General features: G+C 40.7%; 1 protein-coding gene across 10 annotated transcripts in view; it reads left to right on the top strand.

Annotated features, from left to right (window-relative positions):
• LOC105010548 (protein bicaudal C homolog 1-A) overlaps positions 1 to 19,108 on the top strand; it is a 75,374-nt gene that overhangs the window by 31,682 nt on the left and 24,584 nt on the right. For 9 of the 10 annotated variants that reach the window (XM_020047678.3, XM_010869899.4, XM_010869898.4 and 6 more), the window contains exons 4-11: positions 4,997 to 5,076; positions 5,800 to 5,958; positions 7,228 to 7,281; positions 11,508 to 11,690; positions 12,674 to 12,925; positions 15,316 to 15,447; positions 17,536 to 17,728; positions 18,855 to 19,016. In XM_020047678.3, coding sequence (XP_019903237.2) covers positions 4,997 to 5,076; positions 5,800 to 5,958; positions 7,228 to 7,281; positions 11,508 to 11,690; positions 12,674 to 12,925; positions 15,316 to 15,447; positions 17,536 to 17,728; positions 18,855 to 19,016 — 1,215 coding nt within the window. Of the gene's footprint in view, positions 1 to 2,467; positions 2,557 to 2,789; positions 2,836 to 4,996; positions 5,077 to 5,799; positions 5,959 to 7,227; positions 7,282 to 11,507; positions 11,691 to 12,673; positions 12,926 to 15,315; positions 15,448 to 17,535; positions 17,729 to 18,854; positions 19,017 to 19,108 lie in introns of those variants that run through there. The other variant, XM_020047679.3, reaches the window with a different exon arrangement.

Genomic DNA, 19,108 nt, shown 5'->3' with positions numbered 1-19,108 from the left:
TATATTACAATTCCAGTGGGTAAGAGGTTTACACTAAGTTGACTGTGCCGTTAAACTGCCGAAAATTATGTCATGGCTTTAGAGGTTTCAGATAATTTGGACCAATTGGAGGTGTACCTGTGGTTGTATTTCAAGGTCTACCTTCATACTGAGTGCCTCTTTGCTTGACATCATGGGAAAATTTAAAGAAATCAGCCAAGACCTCAAAAAACTAATTGTACACCTCCACAAGTCTGGTTCATCCTTGGGAGCAATTTCCAAACTCCTGAAGGTACCACATTCATCTGTACAAAAAATAGTACGCAAGTATAAACACCATGGGATTAAGCAGCCTTCATACTGCTCAGGAAGGAGATGCATTCTGTCTCCTAGAGATGAACGTACTCTGGTGCGAAATGTGCAAATAAGTCCCAGATCAACAGCAAAGGACCTTGTGAAGATGCTGGATAAAACAAGTACAAAAGTATCTACACTCACCTAAAGGATTATTAGGAACACCTATTCAATTTCTCATTAATGCAATTATCTAATCAACCAATCACATGGCAGTTGCTTCAATGCATTTAGGGGTGTGGTCCTGGTCAAGACAATCTCCTGAACTCCAAACTGAATGTCAGAATGGGAGAGAAAGGTGATTTAAGCAATTTTGAGCGTGGCATGGTTGTTGGTGCCAGACGGGCTGAGTATTTCACAATCTGCTCAGTTACTGGGATTTTCACGCACAACCATTTCTAGGGTTTACAAAGAATGGTGTGAAAAGGGAAAAACATCCAGTATGCGGCAGTCCTGTGGGCGAAAATGCCTTGTTGATGCTAGAGGTCAGAGGAGAATGGGCCGACTGATTCAAGTTGATAGAAGAGCAACTTTGACTGAAATAACCACTCGTTACAACCGAGGTATGCAGCAAAGCATTTGTGAAGCCACAACACGCACAACCTTGAGGCGGATGGGCTACAACAGCAGAAGACCCCACCGGGTACCACTCATCTCCACTACAAATAGGAAAAAGAGGCTACAATTTGCAAGAGCTCACCAAAATTGGACAGTTGAAGACTGACAATGACAATGAGTTCACTGAACATGACAATGAGTTCACTGTACTGAAATGCCCCCCACAGTCACCAGATCTCAACCCAATAGAGCATCTTTGGGATGTGGTGGAACGGGAGCTTCGTGCCCTGGATGTGCATCCCACAAATCTCCATCAACTGCAAGATGCTATCCTAAAGAATGCTTTCAGCACCTTGTTGAATCAATGCCACGTAGAATTAAGGCAGTTCTGAAGGCGAAAGGGGGTCAAACACAGTATTAGTATGGTGTTCCTAATAATCCTTTAGGTGAGTGTATATCCACAGTAAAATAAGTCTTATATTGACATACCTGAAACGCTGCTCAGCAAGGAAGAAGCCACTGTTCCAAAATAAAAAGCAATAAAAAGCCAGAACTACAGTTTGCAACTGCACAAGATCGTACCTTTTGGAGAAATGTCCTCTGGTCTGATGAAACAAAAATTGAACTGTTGGGCCAAAATAACTATTGTTATGTTTGGAGGGAAAAGGGGAAACCTTGCAAGCTGAAGAACACCATCCCACGGGGGGTGGCAGCATCATGTTGTCAGTGTGCTTTGCTGCAGGAGGGACTGGTGCACTTAAAAAAATAGATGGCATCATGAGGAATGACAATGATGTGGATATATTGAAGCAACATCTCAAGACATCAGTCAGGAAGTTAAAGCTTGGTCGCAAATGGGTCTTTCAAATGGACAATACTTCCAAAGTTGTTTAAGGACAACAAATTCAAGGTATTGGAGACCTGAATCCTTTAGAAAATGAAAAAGCGTATGCGAGCAAAGAGGCCTACAAAACTGACTCAGTTACACCAGTTCTGGTGTAAATTCACACAACTTATTGTGGGAAGCTTGTGGAAGGCTACCAAAAACGTGTGACCCAATTTAAAGGCAATGCTACCAAATACCTATTGAGTTCATGTAAACTTCTGACCAACAGGGAATGTGAGGAAAGAAATAAAAGCTGAAATCAATCATTCTTTCTTATTATTTTGACATTTCACTTTCTTAAAATAAAGTGGTGATCCTAACTGACCTAAGACAGGGAATGTTTACTAGTATTAAATGTCAGGAATTCTGAACAATTGAGTTTAAATGTATTTGGCTAAGGTTTATGTAAACCTTTGACTGTACCTACAAGGCGTGGAGCTTAATCTTTAATGTGAAAGACCTTTTTGCCTGTAAAGTTTAGAAAATAGGCCTACACGTGTCCTGATACTCAGTTCTGGAAGTGCAAAAATGCAATGCTTTCTTAAAGGTAAATATGACTTTATTATATCCCATGTATCCTGTTTTCATTCGTCATGACAAAAGCTCAAAAGTGCGCGTCGCAACACGTCGATTTAGCTCGATTTTCAATGTTTATTCAGACACCACTCATTCCTTAATAGTTTTTCATATTTCAGTAGTTTTACAGATATTTTGAATGTCACTTGATTACAGATAGTTTGGGATGGAAGGCCGTTGTAGAAAAGCCATTCGTAATTCAGGTAAGCTGAGAGGGTTTAAACGGTTCATCAAGTTTAAACGAACACATACCGTTGAGAGTGACCATTGAAATTGCAAATACCTAATATAAAACGATAGTATACAAGTTGTATGGTCTAATTGCAGGGTTCCCGAGGCTCCATAAAGTCTTATGTGTTAAAATAAAATCAGGGAAATTAAGGTCATAAATTGTCTTAAATATACCGTAAATTTGCTCTGGGTATTACATTTGCAGATGGTGCATTTAAAGGCTGATGGGAAAATTGTCACGCACAGTGTAGGTAGGTAAAACTTCTAATGAACGTGTATTTGTTTGCAGGTTGACGGCACTTAGCGTCAAATAATAAACACATATTTTTCACAAGTAACCAACAGGTAGGCTATTGGTTTTAAATGCAGCAAACGAATGACTTTCATTGATATTCACCCATGAATGCAACTCTCATAACTGTAAACTGTATATAGCCTACGATTTGAAACGATGTTAGGACAGCTGTCTAGACGATTCTCAATCTCTGCCAAACACTCCAACATTGTGGTTAAACATGTATTTATATGCTGTGGTACAATGTTTTTAAGCTGATGAACTATGGCACTTACATCTTTATCATGGTACTACAATGTTACTTTCACTTATGGTTTAGTCTAAATCATGTTTTGCTAAATAATACCATCCCTTACAAGAACTGTAGTGGTACTAGTCTAGAAGCTTTGTCTTTCGGTCCCTGAGCAAGACAGTTAACCGTAATTGTTCCACCACCCCTTAACATTCGTTGCTGTAAATAGGGATTGGCTCTTAAGAAACTTGCCTGGTTAAAAAAAACGCTAAAATACAACTTGACTATACGTGGAAGAATGATGGGTCTTGTCATAGAGGTCTGACATTTACCAAATGACACCGATTGGAGGCAGGGCGTGGCTTCATTTGTGGGTCATAATGTGTTTACTAATACCTTATTTTCTACAATCAATCATATAAGTACACATGACACTTCAGAAATGTGTTCAACATTACAAATAGCAACACAAATTTAGCCCAACTGAGTGCAAGGTTCACAGAGTAGGTCAATGGAAGGCCAACACTCCCTCTACTGGTGAGATGCGGTAGAGGAAGTTAGTCATCTACATTCTCTAGTCACAGCAGCGTTCCCTGAGGGTCTCTTTCAACACTGCACTGTTTTTTTTTCTGCCTCAGATGGCACCCTCTCCTCCTGTGATGTAATCCGGTGTGGACATCAGAGGCATTGGGGTATTTCTTTTTTTTTTGGTCTCCGCTCTTCCGTGATCTTGCCTCAAAAATAAGGCAGACGTCCCATGTCGCACTGACGAGATCCATGCAGCCTTCCACTGGTCCCATAAATCGTGGAGCACGGAGGCTCTTAAACACTTCCCAGCAGCAACATTCCAGAGCTCAGCCAACTCCGATCTCTCCACAGTAGACCAGTGCCAATTCATATGCTTTCCTCTCACTTTTACTTTTGTGACCACATGGGGAGTTTCTGTTGGGTTTGTGAAATTCGAGTTTTGATGGTATGTGAGGCCTATTCAGCACATTATGGCTATTCTCACAAACTTCTCTTTCATGCCGTGATACATTTTGCATTTACTATTCTGTATAATAGTATAGGCTTTTACCTGCATTTTCCCCCCCATTAACTGCATTATCTTATAAAGCAAACAAACCTCACTGAGTTCTATTTCTGTCGGCATGGGGAGTATTTCAGTCAATATGAGCTATTTGGGGTGAGTGTGTGGGGAGGGAGATTCCTGGAAGGAGCTTAATGGACTTCCTGCCCCTCAATACATTTAACACTGGGGCTCCTAGTTGCTGGCCAGATGGACACTACACACAGCATGATATATTGTACATGAGTATTAGCAGTGTGTATATATTTTATATACTGCTGACATGAGAGGGTGTCTACAAGTGCAGTTTACTCAAATAATTGGCATATTTTCCCAGATGATGTATTATTATTATTTACATTTGTTGTACATCTGCTGTTAACATAACCCTTATGATGTAGTGGACATGAGTAGCCAGTTAGGTTGCATTCAGTTTCGCTGGACCCATATTATGACACAACCTTGTTTTTTGACAGCTGAAGGACGATATCATTTATTTAACTAGATATACAAAGAAACTGTGCCTTTGGCACTCATTCACTGGATGTGAGTAACTTTATCCCTTGGCTATTTGAATGAATAGCTGTTTTCTGGTTAAGTACTGTTTAGTAGTCTGATAGTGATCAACACATTCAATCCGACAAAGCAGGATAACATGCGAAATCAGCGATATCCCAACAGTGTGTTTTCTGATGTAATAGCTAATGCTAATTAACTAATTTCCCTGCGGTATAGTTTTGGGAATGGTGTTAAAATACTTTCTATTAGATTTTGTTGTTCTCTCAACCTTCCTATTTCCTTTCATTCTTACTCCAGATCCGCACATTAAGGTTTGTGGAAAGAGAGACAACGTGAGGGAAGCCAAAGACCGAATCATGTCAGTCCTCGACACAAAGGTGCGTATGAATGTAGAGACTGTGTTTGTTTCGCACTGTTCTCTTGGCCAACACTGACATCCCTAAATATTAACAAGAATGGTGGACACATGGATCCAATGAGTGACTCTAGAATGTGTTGGTTTACTTCCTAATTTGTTCCTTTTCAATGTGAGATGTGTGATAACACACTGAGAAAATCGTTTGATGGAAGTAAATGGACTGAGAGAGACGAGGCCCCGTAAATATCGTTAAGGGGGTATAAATAATATTTATTTATTGCGCTATGAGAGTCAAGACAGAATGCTAGCTCTGGTTTTAGCATTTTCTGTTGTAGCCAATACTATTTAATCAACTATTTGAGGTCTACTGCTTCATAATGGCATTCTTATTTACATTGTATAGGGGGAAAAAATTTAATGGGATGTGGGGTGAAATGGTCTATGCCCATCACTCTGTAGAATAGGCCTGCACGTGGACCTTTGAAAGTGCCCATCTGGTTACATCTGATAGTAGGCCATTTACTCTCTGCTTCTCAGAATGAAGTTTGCTGCCATCTTCAACTCTTATAAATCCTTGGGGAGTTTTTATGATGAGACAGGGCGGTAGATATAATTAGATATGAGGAGATTGGGGACAAAAACCTTGTAATCTAAACGGATACGAAAACCCCCGAGCGTCTCAACCATTGCCTGAATATATTCTGTTAAAATGACTGTGCCCTCCTCCTTCCTCTCCCTCCAGAGTAACAGGGTGACCCTTAAGATGGACGTGTCCCACACGGAGCACTCCCATGTCATCGGGAAGGGAGGGAACAACATCAAGAAGGTGATGGAGGACACGGGCTGCCACATCCACTTCCCCGACTCCAATCGCAATAACCAGGCAGAGAAGAGCAACCAGGTAGGAACAGAATGCCTACTGTGTGTATGGACAGAGAATACCGTGTGCACTTTTATGCAAGACACTCAATACAAGTTAGATTAACTGTCTGTTGGCACAAGCTCTGATTGATTAGTTTGCCTGCTACGTAACAAAAATGTATTATGTGCAGTTCCTTGTTAAAAACCTATTTGTCGAACATATGTGTGCGCCTAACTGTTTACACATACCTTCACGTGCAACTTCAAATGTAGCACATGCCACTAAATAGGGATGGACATCTGGCGGTGTCAGATCCTTTTCTGTAGGCCTGAAAATCATGTTCCCTCAAAAATTATCATTTGAAAGTCAGTGTCTCAACTTCCTTTTGAGATTTAGAATAGTACTGCACAAGGTGGGCTTTTGTAATGTGGTTTTGCGGTAGCAGTTTTTCTGTTATGTTGGTCACTGACAATGCATTAGTTCACTTCTGCTCAACATTTTGGATTGGTAAGCGGGTCTAGAGGACAGCTATCCAGACTTATAGTCATCATTGATTGTGTTATTTTTTTAAATTATAAACCAAGCTTTTCACTGCCGTAACTTGTTAATGCAAATGACAAATAAACCTTTTGAACTTCATGTAAGCATTACATGTAATCACACTCACATGACTTAGCTCTGTGCAAGCTATCCATCCCCTCAAAGATCATTTACCTCAATCCAGTGCATTTACATATGTGTGTGAGGAGGTAGTGCTGACCTGAACCAGGTAGCAACTAGTCTCAAAGATTGGAGATTCATTTGTGCAGATGTGCCGATTATAGTTGGCTGGCATTAAGATTCTGTGGGCCAGAGCTGGCTTGGCTCCATTCTCGTGAGTTACCGATGAAAGGCTTGGAGAGGAGGAAACCATATGATTACCAATCCACAGTCAGGATATGAATACATCCTTAGATGTTCTTTATAGATTTTTGTTCCAGTGATTGTTATTGCGGGATACTGTCAAAATGTAAAGAGGTGAAAGGTAATTTCTGAAATCATGGGTTAAATAAAGGAAAACGCACTAAACCATCTTCCTCATTTTTTCTTCTCTTTCCCGATTGGGTTGCGATGGCAAATCTAATGTAAGCTATGGAATTGAGAATGACAGGACCAAGTGGAAATTAAAGCATGCTTTGGCTATGTTGAACTTTCATTATTGCCCAGTTTTTTCTCAGAGCTTTAGATTCCAGTTTTGATGTAATCTTAATGATGCTTAGGACAAAGGTTTGACTATATCACAAATTCTGTCTCCCACCATCTGAACAGGTATCTATTGCAGGCCAGCCAGGAGGGGTAGAGGCAGCCCGAGCCAAAATCCGGGTAAGTTGCCATTTCAATTACGGCTGGGAATTACCACGGGACCTCACAATATGTCAATATGATAATACTTAGGTGGCCATAAAATAGATACTCCTGATTTAAATGTGTTATGTTCTCTGAACAGGCTGTTATTGTAAGCCTCTGACACAATAATAATTTAGTTTCCCTATAACAGCGAGTTATTGCTTTGGAAACTGTGAACTCCCTAGTAATGCTCTGCCCCGAGCAAACGGATCAAACCCAGCACCCATTGTGTTTGGCCTGGAGGAGTGTGTATGCTCACCCCAGCTCCAGACCTAGTTCCAGCTCAGAGGGTGGAGGCCCATTCCGTTGGTGTGATTCTCTCCTTTCCAGACCATTTCACAACCATTTCTTCAAGTCTTTGCACGCACGTGCTTCCTCTCCGGGTGGACCAAGACAAATAAGCTCAGTGAAAGAGAGGAGAGAACAAGGGTGAGAGGGAGAGTTAATGCGCAACAGCGCACGTGAGTGTGTATTTTCACAGGGAACAGGGCGCAACCCAGTTCATGCACTTCCTTGATAAAAACAAAACAAAATACTTTAGATAAAAATGGAATTTTAAAGTAGCATTCGAGCATTGTTTATAAAAGTTTATAAAATAAGCTCGATTAGACACATGGCCTATTCTGTCATCCAAAAATCACACAGCCAGTGGATGTTTATGTTGAATTAAAGACTGCTTAAATGCAGTATTACTTTCTCTGCAGGCTGCTGTAGCTGCACTCTACTTGACAAACCCACGAGTCTGAGAGCAAAAAGACAATAATGATAAGTCACCATTTTATAGACAACCTTGATGGGAAACTCTACAATGGAACAGTCTGTATTGACTAGCCTATTGTCCATACCTTCAATCAATGACAAAATGGACATTTCTGTGTCCACAGGAGACGGAAGTAATTCAGCATATTTTTTATCAAACGGATACAGTCAGTATCAGAATGGTGGCTTAACAGCAAACTGGTCCTCTTTAAAGTTAAAACTAAGAGCATTATATGAGGTTCTAAACACTGCATAAGACCTAAACCTCAGCCAGAGTTGTGCATCAAAGATGAGTTGTGCATCAAGGATGAGTGAGCAGGTTCAGGATGCTAAACTCCTAGGACTAGTGTTAAATGGACGAGCATTATGGTCAAGTCATATTGACAAAATTGCGTCCAAGTAGCATTTCTGCTCAGATAACATACAGCTCAGACAAACCTACATGTCACCAGTGGTCTCTACACACTCTCCATGTCCAAACATATCTCATTTTAATGGTTCTTTTAAAGGTTAATCTTATTTACTCAAGCAGGGAATATGTGTAAAGTCAGCAATAAGGGCAAAAGTATAGTATAATATTGACAGCAAGATGGAATATCTACTTAATACCAGGAGATGGGTTTGAGGTTAAAGATAACCTTACTAGTTTGTTTCCTCAATACCTGCCTCTACTGTTTGAGTTGACACTAAATGATCATGGGTGGCCTCTCCACCTGTGACTAAAAACAATGATTGGAATAATATTATCAGTTTTCCCAGATGTGGGAAATCTCTTGTTGTACTGGACCTTTGTTCTAAATGATTTTTTTGAAGGGCAGGCTAGATTTGACATGTACCTTGACTCTTGAAAACGTAATGGTGTACTGTATGATGAACGCTTTTGTTTTTAGCTTTGTCCCAGGTTAGTGTGGTCGTAACCATTTATACAGTGTTTGCCTTTCTGTTTTTGTTCATTTACATTTTAGTCCTTTAGCAGATGCTAATTCATACAGAGCCACATACACACCTGCAGATTAAACACATATGAACCTTAAATCTGCCAGGTAGACTCATTTTATTAAGCTTATGTCAACTCTGTCTGAACCATTCTTCATTCAACGCCCTGTCGACTCATACTGTTTGTCCGCTCTGTGTTTCCCTACATGCTGACCTACAATTCTCTGCCTTCATTGTGGAACCCCTGAAACGTGATATAAATGTAGGCCCAAAAACATATGGGATTAATCATGGGCACATTTCTTTGGTCAAAGTAATTCATGCCGTTTGCCTTTCTGAGGCAGCCTGTGCTGTGGCACACTGCCCAAGATAGACTGTTTGGATAAGTGTGTGTGTGCGCGCACATGTACATGAGTAACCTTATGTGTATGTATGAACTTTTCTGCCGGGTTTCATGGCCTCTCCTTGTCTCTGGCAGTTTGAATGACTGCTGTTATTTGAGTGATGGAGTCCACTTTTTTTGGTCAGGTCTCTGATGGCATGACTTGATGTATAATTTAGTGATTTTAACATTTACAGTCTGAGTATCAACAGAACGTCTAGGAGCAGACATGATTCTATACTACAGTATTGCACTGTATGTTTAATCAGCTCCCGATGGAGTTGTGCGTTAGCATGTGCGTGATGAAGGGCGTACTATGTTAGGACCTTACTAAGTACTGGCACAGTAAAAATTGTGATAGACAGCAGTGGTTTTATTGAGTTGAAATATTTTTATGTTTTGCCACACCCAGCAGAAGTGGAACATGTTATGTCTCTGTGGATATGCACATGCCTATGTTTAAGAGATCTCACTTATGTTATTCTTTCACTATTCACATGTGAATTCAGTTAAATTGTTAAGCCTGGTTATGATTATTTTTGCTTAGCCCTGTTGAATAATTAGGAAAAATTTGGTCACGATAGCTTATTATATTTACTGTAGCTATTGTTGATGTTATACTGACAAAATGAGGTACTAAGTGAGAGGTGCTACTAGGCCGGCTAATGTCAGATCTAGCTAGGTTGTTTTGTTAGTTTGTTCATTAAGCTTAACTTTGTATACATTGCACTCCTAGTTAAGCAACCATATAGAAAATCTTTTAAATAACTATGTTTCTTTTCATCCCGGAAATGAACCTTAACATCTGTTACTGAACACGAATGATGTCGTTGGACTGTGATACTCTGGCTCCGTTTGTTACATCAGTACCACTCAGGTTCATTGTTAGTTTCAAGTTTCAGTGTTTATTTGTCAAATGCACCAAACAACACAGCGTCATCCTGCACAAGGAAATTCTTACGACATGACACACAACAGTATGTAGTGAGAGTTAAGGAGAAGAATATTAAAAAAATATAGCCAAAGATAATTATAATAAAATAAAGCCAAAATATACATAGCACTGTGCACTAGCAGCAGTTGAAAGAAAATAGTACTGTAAACTAGCAGCAATCTAGTTGATATTATTGAACATTTAGATATGGCAGTAATATACATAACAGTGTAAACTAGCACTGTTAGAGTTATTGAATATTAACTCTAACAGTGCAACTGAGTCCAGTTGTTGTAATGCAGTTACTGTGAAACTGCATCTTATTCTAATGGGTTTTGGGTTTGCAAGAACGGATTTTCAGCAAGAACAATTTATATGGGCTGATCTTGTGGTGGCACTACTGTGATTCATGATCATTTGACATGCGGGAGCGCAGAAGAAAGACATTTCTTGCTGTTTGGATGCTCTCTGCTCTTTCTACATTTTAGATGATTCTTTTGCATTGTGCTAATAGTCTAACTACCACATCATTATGTGTTGGACATGTGCTATGTCAAACAGGTAAATGTCTATTTGGTTTATTTCCTTGCTGTATGCAACTCTACCTGTGAGATTATGGGCATGACAGGTAATTGAATTAAGCTTGAAACAATACATGATAGTACTGACTGATGGACCTTAGGGTAGGTTGGAACATACCATACCAAGTGTATTATGTAGAATTAACCTTTCTTATTGGAGGATTATAGACTCTGTAATGGTTGGCTATGATCACTGACCGCCTCCTATGGGTCCTGGCATAAAAGACTGCATTAACTTCACAAGTATTGGAGGACATGTAAGACCTAAAGAAGATCAACATCTTGGACTCATTTTAATAAAGTTCTCCCCTGACGTCCAGTTTTATGATTTTGTTCATGAAACAAAAGTGGACAGAATCCAACATATGTCAAGTTCAGGTGTCCTAAAAAGATTGTGATTGTGTCATCAGCGACGGCTGCCTGTCATGATATTGTCATATTACACAACCTAGAGTTACGTACTGCAGGGCAATAGTATAAATGCTGCAAAGCGATAGTACGATTGCTACAGCCTGGGGGTAATAAATATGTCACTCTCGGTTTGTCTCTGTACCTCTCAGTAACTTTCTCACACGCATTTTCTTCGACTCTTTCTCTTTAACTCTCTTAGGAACTGCTCCCCCTGGTTCTGTCGTTTGAGCTGCCAGCCATTGTGCAGCCTGACCCAGGTTCGCCCACAGTGCAGCACATCTCCCAGACCTACAGCCTCACGGTGTCCTTCAAACCCCCCACACGCCTCTACGGGACCACCGGGGTGGTTCGCGGTTCTCAGAACAACTGTAGTGCCGTCAAGGTGAGGCCCGGCAACCCCACTCGTATCCTACCCATGAACACACCGCAGTACTTACTGAACAGCTGGGGTCGGGCTCTAGCGGTTAGAGAAGTAGACTGCTGTGACCAGAGTGTTGCTTGGTCAGCTCCCAAGTAGGAAATACAGTAATGTTGCCTTTAAAACCGAGCACTGTTCTCTAACCCCTGAGTAAGTAAATCTTCAGTAAATGTCTAATAGAGGTCGTCTGGAGCTCCCTCTTCCTCTCCGCTTCCTCCGCCCCTGGGTCCTAGAGTTGTGGCTTGTGCCCTTGGGACTTGCTCACCACTCAACCCAGCAACCCCAACCCCTCCACCCACCTACCTAGCACTGGCCCACCCTCACTATGGCCTAGGCCGGGTTGAGTATGACGGGTGGAGGGTTCGTTTTGGTTTGGGTTGCTGGCCATATCGGGACTGGGGTTTTTGGGGAGTATGTATGCTATGTGGTGGAAGACCTCGCTCTGTTAAAGGGGTCTGCCAAAACCACTATGGATTGCTGCGTGCTGGCCTCAGTGGCTGAAGGATGGAGTTCCATTGGAAGGCCCTCCAATTCCTCCAGTGATTGTTTGCAGAGACTGAGTAGGCAGGTAATCAGACCATTCTGTTGGCTGCCAGGTGTAATTGAAAAAAAAAGTGGGTACTTCGTTATAAACTATGGTTGAAATGTTGTTGTTTCACTAACTCAAATAAATATTTCTCTTCAGCAAACCAAACAGAGCGAACAGAAATCATTGGTTTTTCATCCTTCTCTGCCAGAATTTGCAAAATGAATTTCCATTTAACTGTATTTTTCCGGTTGCAGAGGGTAACTTTAGTAAGAAGTGCTATTCATATAGACAAACACTCATCTTTGCTAGCTCCTTGGAGCATAGTGTCTTGACATTAGTCCACACACTCAAAATATTGCTAGATGCTGCAGATTTTCTGACTATATTGATTTACATGTGTATATTCTCCTTAATCCAGAGAGGCACTGCCATGCTGTTGGAGCACCTAGCGGGTGGCCTGGCCAGTGCCATCTCAGTCAGTACCCACCTGGACATCGCCCCCCAACACCACCTCTTCATGATGGGCCGCAACGGCAGTAATGTTAAGCACATCACTCAGAGGACCGGAGCCCAGATCCACTTCCCCGACCCCAACAGCCCCCAGAAGAAATCTACGGTCTACATCCAGGGTACCATTGAGTCTGTCTGCCTGGCACGCCAGTACCTCATGGTATGTGTCCATGCATGGTTTGTATTGTTGAAAATAATTGCCTTGTTTCTGTTTAAGATTGAACCGTTATATGTATTTCTGTGGTTTTTAAATCAATTTGATAGGTTTTTTTGTCTCTGACCAAGACATGTCATCAGTTATGTGGGTTGAAATTTGAAAACATTTGGTCATTCAATAATATTTGTGTATAATGTTTACTGAGCAAGATGTTAAATCAGACCTAAAATCTGTGGCGAGCTGTGCGTACCCCCACATATTGTAATGTGCTGTCCTCTGTGTCAGGGCTCCCAGCCTAGCGATAGTGTCCGGGCAACAGGGGCTATAATGGGTGAATTGGAGTATTTTACATTTCCCTAGGGGAATGTTTGGCTGTGCAAGTCGGTTCTTGGGTGGGTTGCCATGTGCTGCCTCATTCACTATTCCTCCTGTCCAGCTTAGGGAGTGACTGTATAACAAATATGTCGTACCGAAGTAACTAACTGAGGAAACCAAATATTATGGACATAACCTAGAGGATATGGGTTTGAATATTGCATTTTTTGGGAGGTGAGGCTCTTGAACTGTGTGTACAGCTTTAAGCTCCTCTGTGTCTATATATCTAAGGAATTTACATTGTCTACACTATAGAGATACTGTAGACCATGTTAATTCCTTAGTGATGTGGACACAGAGGAACCTAAAGCTCTTGATCCACTCCAGTATAGCCCTGTTGATGTGGATGGGGGCAAGCAAACCCCACTATTTCCTGTAGTACACAGTCAGCTACTTTGTCTTGCGGACATTGAAGGAGAGTTTATTGTCCTGGCACCACACTGCTTGGTCTAGCAGGCTGTCTCATCAACGTTGGTGATCAGATCTACCCTTGTTGTCAACAAACTGACAGATTTGTTTCCGGCCACACAGTTGTGGGTGAAGAAGGAGTACAGAATGGGACTAAGCACACAATCCTGTTGAGGTCCCATGTCGGATGGTATTCAGTCCCTGGGTCCTATGCTTCATGTTGAGATTGCAGGGGACTATGGCGTTGAGCACTTAGCTGCAGTCAAGGAACAGCCTTCTCACATAGGTGTTGCTCTTGTTCAGGGCGGAGATGAAAGAGTGCAGGGCAAAATTTGTTATATCATCTGTTTAACTGTAGGTGTGAATTGGATAAGGTCCCTAGTGCCCAGGATGATGGAATTGATGTGAGCTATGACCAGCCACAGATGAGTCTTGGGAAGACAGTAATGGGAAGACAGTAATTTAAGCAGGTTCCATTGGAGCTTTTGGCCACTGGGACAATGGTCGTCTGTTTGAAAAATGTTGTTTTTACAGACCGTTAGAGGGAGACTTTGAAAATGTCAGTGAAAATACTTTCCAGCTGTTGGGTCTTTCATCGTTGTGAATGTTAACCTGAATGAATGTATTAGATGTGCATAGATGGCATTTAGCATGTCTGGGAGGTCAGCCTTGCTGGGTGGCTTCCCTTATAATACGATATAGTCTGAAACGCTGTATTGATATTTTCCATTTTTGATGGCACGCTACAATTCTTTGCAGGATTTATTGTATGCATCCACGTTTCTGTCCCACTTCTTGAATGTAGCGGCCCTAGAGACATTGCATGTAATGGGTTTAGGCATCTTACTGAATGTAATGTTAAGTGTAATATCTGCAGCTACTGTATGAGACCCAATATTGGAATAATTTGTCTGTAGTTTCTGTCTTGACTACAGACTCTTGAAAAACACCAAAGTAAATTTGTAAACCTTTTTGTCTGGAGGTGGGACACACAAGTAGAGGCTCCTATGTCCGCCTTGGGAAAACCAAGTCATTTGACAAGAGGAGATGAGCCTCCCCCACAGAGAGCAATGTTTAGACCATCTCTCAGACTGTAAATTATAGCTCCAGTCCCTGCCTGTCACCACCAGCCTGGCCCAAACTGATTTAATTACACACAATGGGAAAGCCTCTGTATCACCCAGCTGAAAATAATAACCTAGAATGGAGGTTGTGGTGGGGTCATGCAAAATAGGCTGTTTTGGTCAATTGTTTTAGAATTTCCCAAGTAGTGTTATTTTTCAACTGAGCCTTCTGTCTGATTGAAGGGGAACAACAATCACATGATCAGCCCATTCAAATTGCCAAGCTTCTTTTAAAAGTGATGTCACCCTATCTCAGACACAACCAATCCCAATGGAAATTAGGTTCAGGCATTTCTCTATCTGTTTTAATGGGCTCGAATTGGCTGGCACAATCTATTAAATCAATGTTTTGTTTGCAAGATTGAAGGAGATTTCAGGTAGATGATCGTGTTGTTGACCTGTAAATGTTATGTCATGTTTGATCGGGTAGGAAAAGTCTGTCTGTGATCATGTATACTAGGATCCAATGGTGTGTGTGTTCCACAGGGCTGCCTGCCCCTGGTGCTGATGTTTGACATTAAAGAGGACATCGAGGTGGAGCCCCAGTGTATCACAGCTCTGATGGAGCAGCTGGATGTCTTTATTAGCATCAAGCCCAAACCAAAGCAGCCCAGCAAGGTACGACACTATAACATAAACATCTGGTAACTATTTACTTTGACTACGTCTGCAATAACACATTTTCTATGCACTGTAAGCATTTCTTGTCAAAGTATTAAAGGCCAATGAAATATATCCATTGGATGTTTTTTTTGATAGATGGGGGTTGTTAATCAATTCTCTATGAATGAGAAGGTACAAATGACCTTTGCTTCATCAAGTTTATACCTTCTCAGTTCATTCTTGACTTTTTAGCCTTGAAGTCTTAAAGGAAAAATAGATTTTAGTTTTACTAGATATGATTAATCTGGAAACCATTAATGTATTTGTTATAGACCTGTGTGACCATCATATCTGTGTTGCGAGTGGGGTCTGTTATTAGGTTGGGACAAAAAAGTTATGAACTACGCAATTTGATTGTGATGTACCCTGTCAGGCTCTGTATGCGCCACTAACCACAGTCAGAAAAAAAGGTAATAATGAATTATCCTTACTGCCCAGTGGTGAAATGGGGCTCGTACAGGACAGGCTGTACATTTATTTTACAATTTGTATAAGGCATATTTAAAAACACTGGTATGGCAAAAACACAGTTTTGAAAACAGCCATGATGATGATATTATGCTGTCAGCGTATAACATGACTTGAATTTGCTATTGATGGATATATTTCACTTACATGTAATGATAAAAAAAAAAATGCAGTTGAGATTTGTCGTGATATGTTTAGAGAGTACTTATATGATCATGGTGCTTAAAGTGAGGTTATGGTTTTAATTGACACAGGAGGACAGTATGATATATAATGTATGCACTCATTACCGTTTCTTCATTCTGGGTAAAAGTGTCTGCTAAATGACAATGTAAGTTGGATAGATGAGTAATTAATGTGTTGTTGATATGTAGTCATGGTAAATCGTTGCCTTTTTACTGAGTATGTTACACAGCGGCTCGGTCAGCTAGAAGATACAGCTCATGGTTCTGACAGGCACTTTCACTTTCTTGAACTTATTTTTCTACACACTTTGTATATACATTAGAATTCCTTTTTGTTTGAAATTTTTCACAAAAACAAGCAACAATTTTTATTTTAAAACCTGTTTACAGTAATATGTCTTTCATTTGCTCCCAATGTTTTGAGAGTTTTGCAGCAATAACTCTCCCCATATAAGGCTAGTATGTACTACATTTGCTTATCCAGCTTACAAAAACTGTAAAAACATCCATTTAGATGGCATAATGATTCCCTACACTATTCAGTGCTTGTTTTCTCACTTGAACTAAAAGGTGACTTGTGTAGAATGAATGCAACCAGAAAAAGACAGATGGATTTTGCTTATGTGGGCTGGGTGATCAAGTGTCTTAATGATGATGATGGAGAGGCAGGGTGCTGTTTCAGCTTTTGTTGGCCATAGAAATTCTGCATCTTACAGAAACCTACCCTACACTTTTTAAAGAGAATATACAATAACCACAGCCCTCACATATTTGACCCCAAACAACATCAATAGAGGAGCTGGTATTTGTATTCCATTCCGCTGTTGGGAATTTATATGGAAAGTTGTTGTGGAACTGACTCACCGTGGTGTGATATCTCATCCAGCAAACGATCCACTTAACTGTATTGTCGCTATGTGGGTAGAGGGAAAGACAGACAGCACAAATCCAACTGGCTATCCAAACACTGCTCTGCTTCTGGCTATTTGGTTACTCCATAAAGAATGGCATGGGAAAGAAAAAATAATGACTGCTCTCGATTTGTCAGCATTACTTTTTTGGCAAGTGTATGACAAAATAAATGATTTGTATGCATGTCAAAAAAAAAAAGTATAGTAATGTTGAAATTGTGGAAAGCTGAATATCCCTCTCAAGCTCCATTTCTCACAAACATTTAAATAAAACAACTGTATCAAGATTTTTATTTGACGACGCTATCCTCTCGATTCCATTGTTTTATTCCAATGAAGAAAACTACTTTTGTTACAAATGTTTAGTATTTCCCCCACCGATGTTGCTTAATTACATCTTTTGCTGACAACAACATGCCATCTTGTTTTCTCTCTTTCATCTCCCCTGCTCTATCTTCCTCCCATTCTCCCTTCCTCAGTCTGTAATTGTAAAGAGTGTGGAGCGCAATGCAGTGAACATGTACGAAGCCCGGAAGTTTCTATTGGGTCTGGAGAGCAATGGTGTTTCATCATCAGCCATGTCCCCCTCCACCAATGGGCCCTCCCCCACCCTCATCTGTCCCGTCGGCCTGGACATCCTGGCCTCAGCTGGTCTGGGACTAAGCAGTCTGGGTAATGGGGTTGTCTTTACATCCACCTCTTACACCATGAGATTGCTCAAAGGTTATCTCAGCATTTCTACAAATATATAATTCCAAGGCTATTTCCTACAAACATTTGTAGACCAGTGATTAAAAAAACAGGTTGGAGTCTCATGTATTCAAACTGTATTGTTGTGAATGGAATTTTTTTTAAATACAATTGAAATTAGAAGACAAACCCTTACAAATAGGGGTGTATAGGTTCACCAAACCCTCAGCATTCTGGTTTGTGGTCACCATTTGGTTTCAGGAAAGCAGGAAAATTATATGCAGGAACGGTTACTGTTGTTAATTTTTGTATTGGCAAAAGATACTAAACTAACCCAGAAAAAGATTGTGGTCCATATAAAATGTTTGACTTTTAGTCAAGTACATTTTTCTCCTTCAGTGTATCATGGGGCTGAAAACCAATTGAGATGTTTTGTGTCCATAAAAGTTATTAAAATCACAAAGCAATATGTGCATATCCTATAAGCCCTGTTTTATATTTTGTAATGTATTCATTCAAGTTCACATAGAGAGTGAACTGCAATCCTTGTGCTGACCAATTACATACAAATACCTGTACATTTAGCAAATACTTATCTAGAGAAAGCCAGCACAACCTATCTGTACTGTAACACCCTAGGAGGTTTATGTCTAGAAAGGGGAATACTTTGACAATGAGAAGGAATGTCCTGCTCAAGTGTCCTTTCCTGGGGCGTGTTATGAACCCAAAAGGACCATGAGTAAGATATGGGCCTCCACATCTCAGCATGCACTTAAGTACTATATCCCTCTCCATCAGATTACAGCTCAGCCTGCCAGAGAAATCCTAGCATTATTTCTGGAGTCAAATGAGTCATTTCTAAAACCCAGCTTGACTTCAAATCCTTTTTAAATAGTGTACCTTAGTAGAATTCTACATAGTTATAGACTGCGTTGAGTTCTATTTGTCAAAGCCCCAATTTTCTCAAATGTCTCTCTTATTTCCTTCCTAACCACTGAATAGAATTGATGAGTGATGGTGGTATTATTAGACAATGTATATTGCTGGTGTGGAAAGAAAATATTTGAAGAGTAATTTTATATCGAGACAGTGTTTTTCTCTCCTCCAGGCCTCCTTGGTACATCAGCACCCCATCCCCTTAGCAACTCTCCGGCTCCAAACTCGATCCTCAACAGTCTGAACTCATCCATGAGCCCCCTTCAGAACCCCAGCCCCAGCACCCCATCTCCCTCCCCTTCCCTGTGGCCCAGTTCTCTCACCAGCACCCAAGGTGAGCATAGCCAGCAGCAGAAAATTATCAGCAGAGGGCAACTCTGACCCCTTGTCAATCTCTTTCAGATTGGATGATGGTGATGAGCAGTA

Source organism: Esox lucius, chromosome 6 (genome assembly GCF_011004845.1).
Source record: "Esox lucius isolate fEsoLuc1 chromosome 6, fEsoLuc1.pri, whole genome shotgun sequence".
Taxonomy (NCBI): domain Eukaryota; kingdom Metazoa; phylum Chordata; class Actinopteri; order Esociformes; family Esocidae; genus Esox; species Esox lucius.
This window is presented reverse-complemented; position numbering and strand designations above follow the sequence as displayed.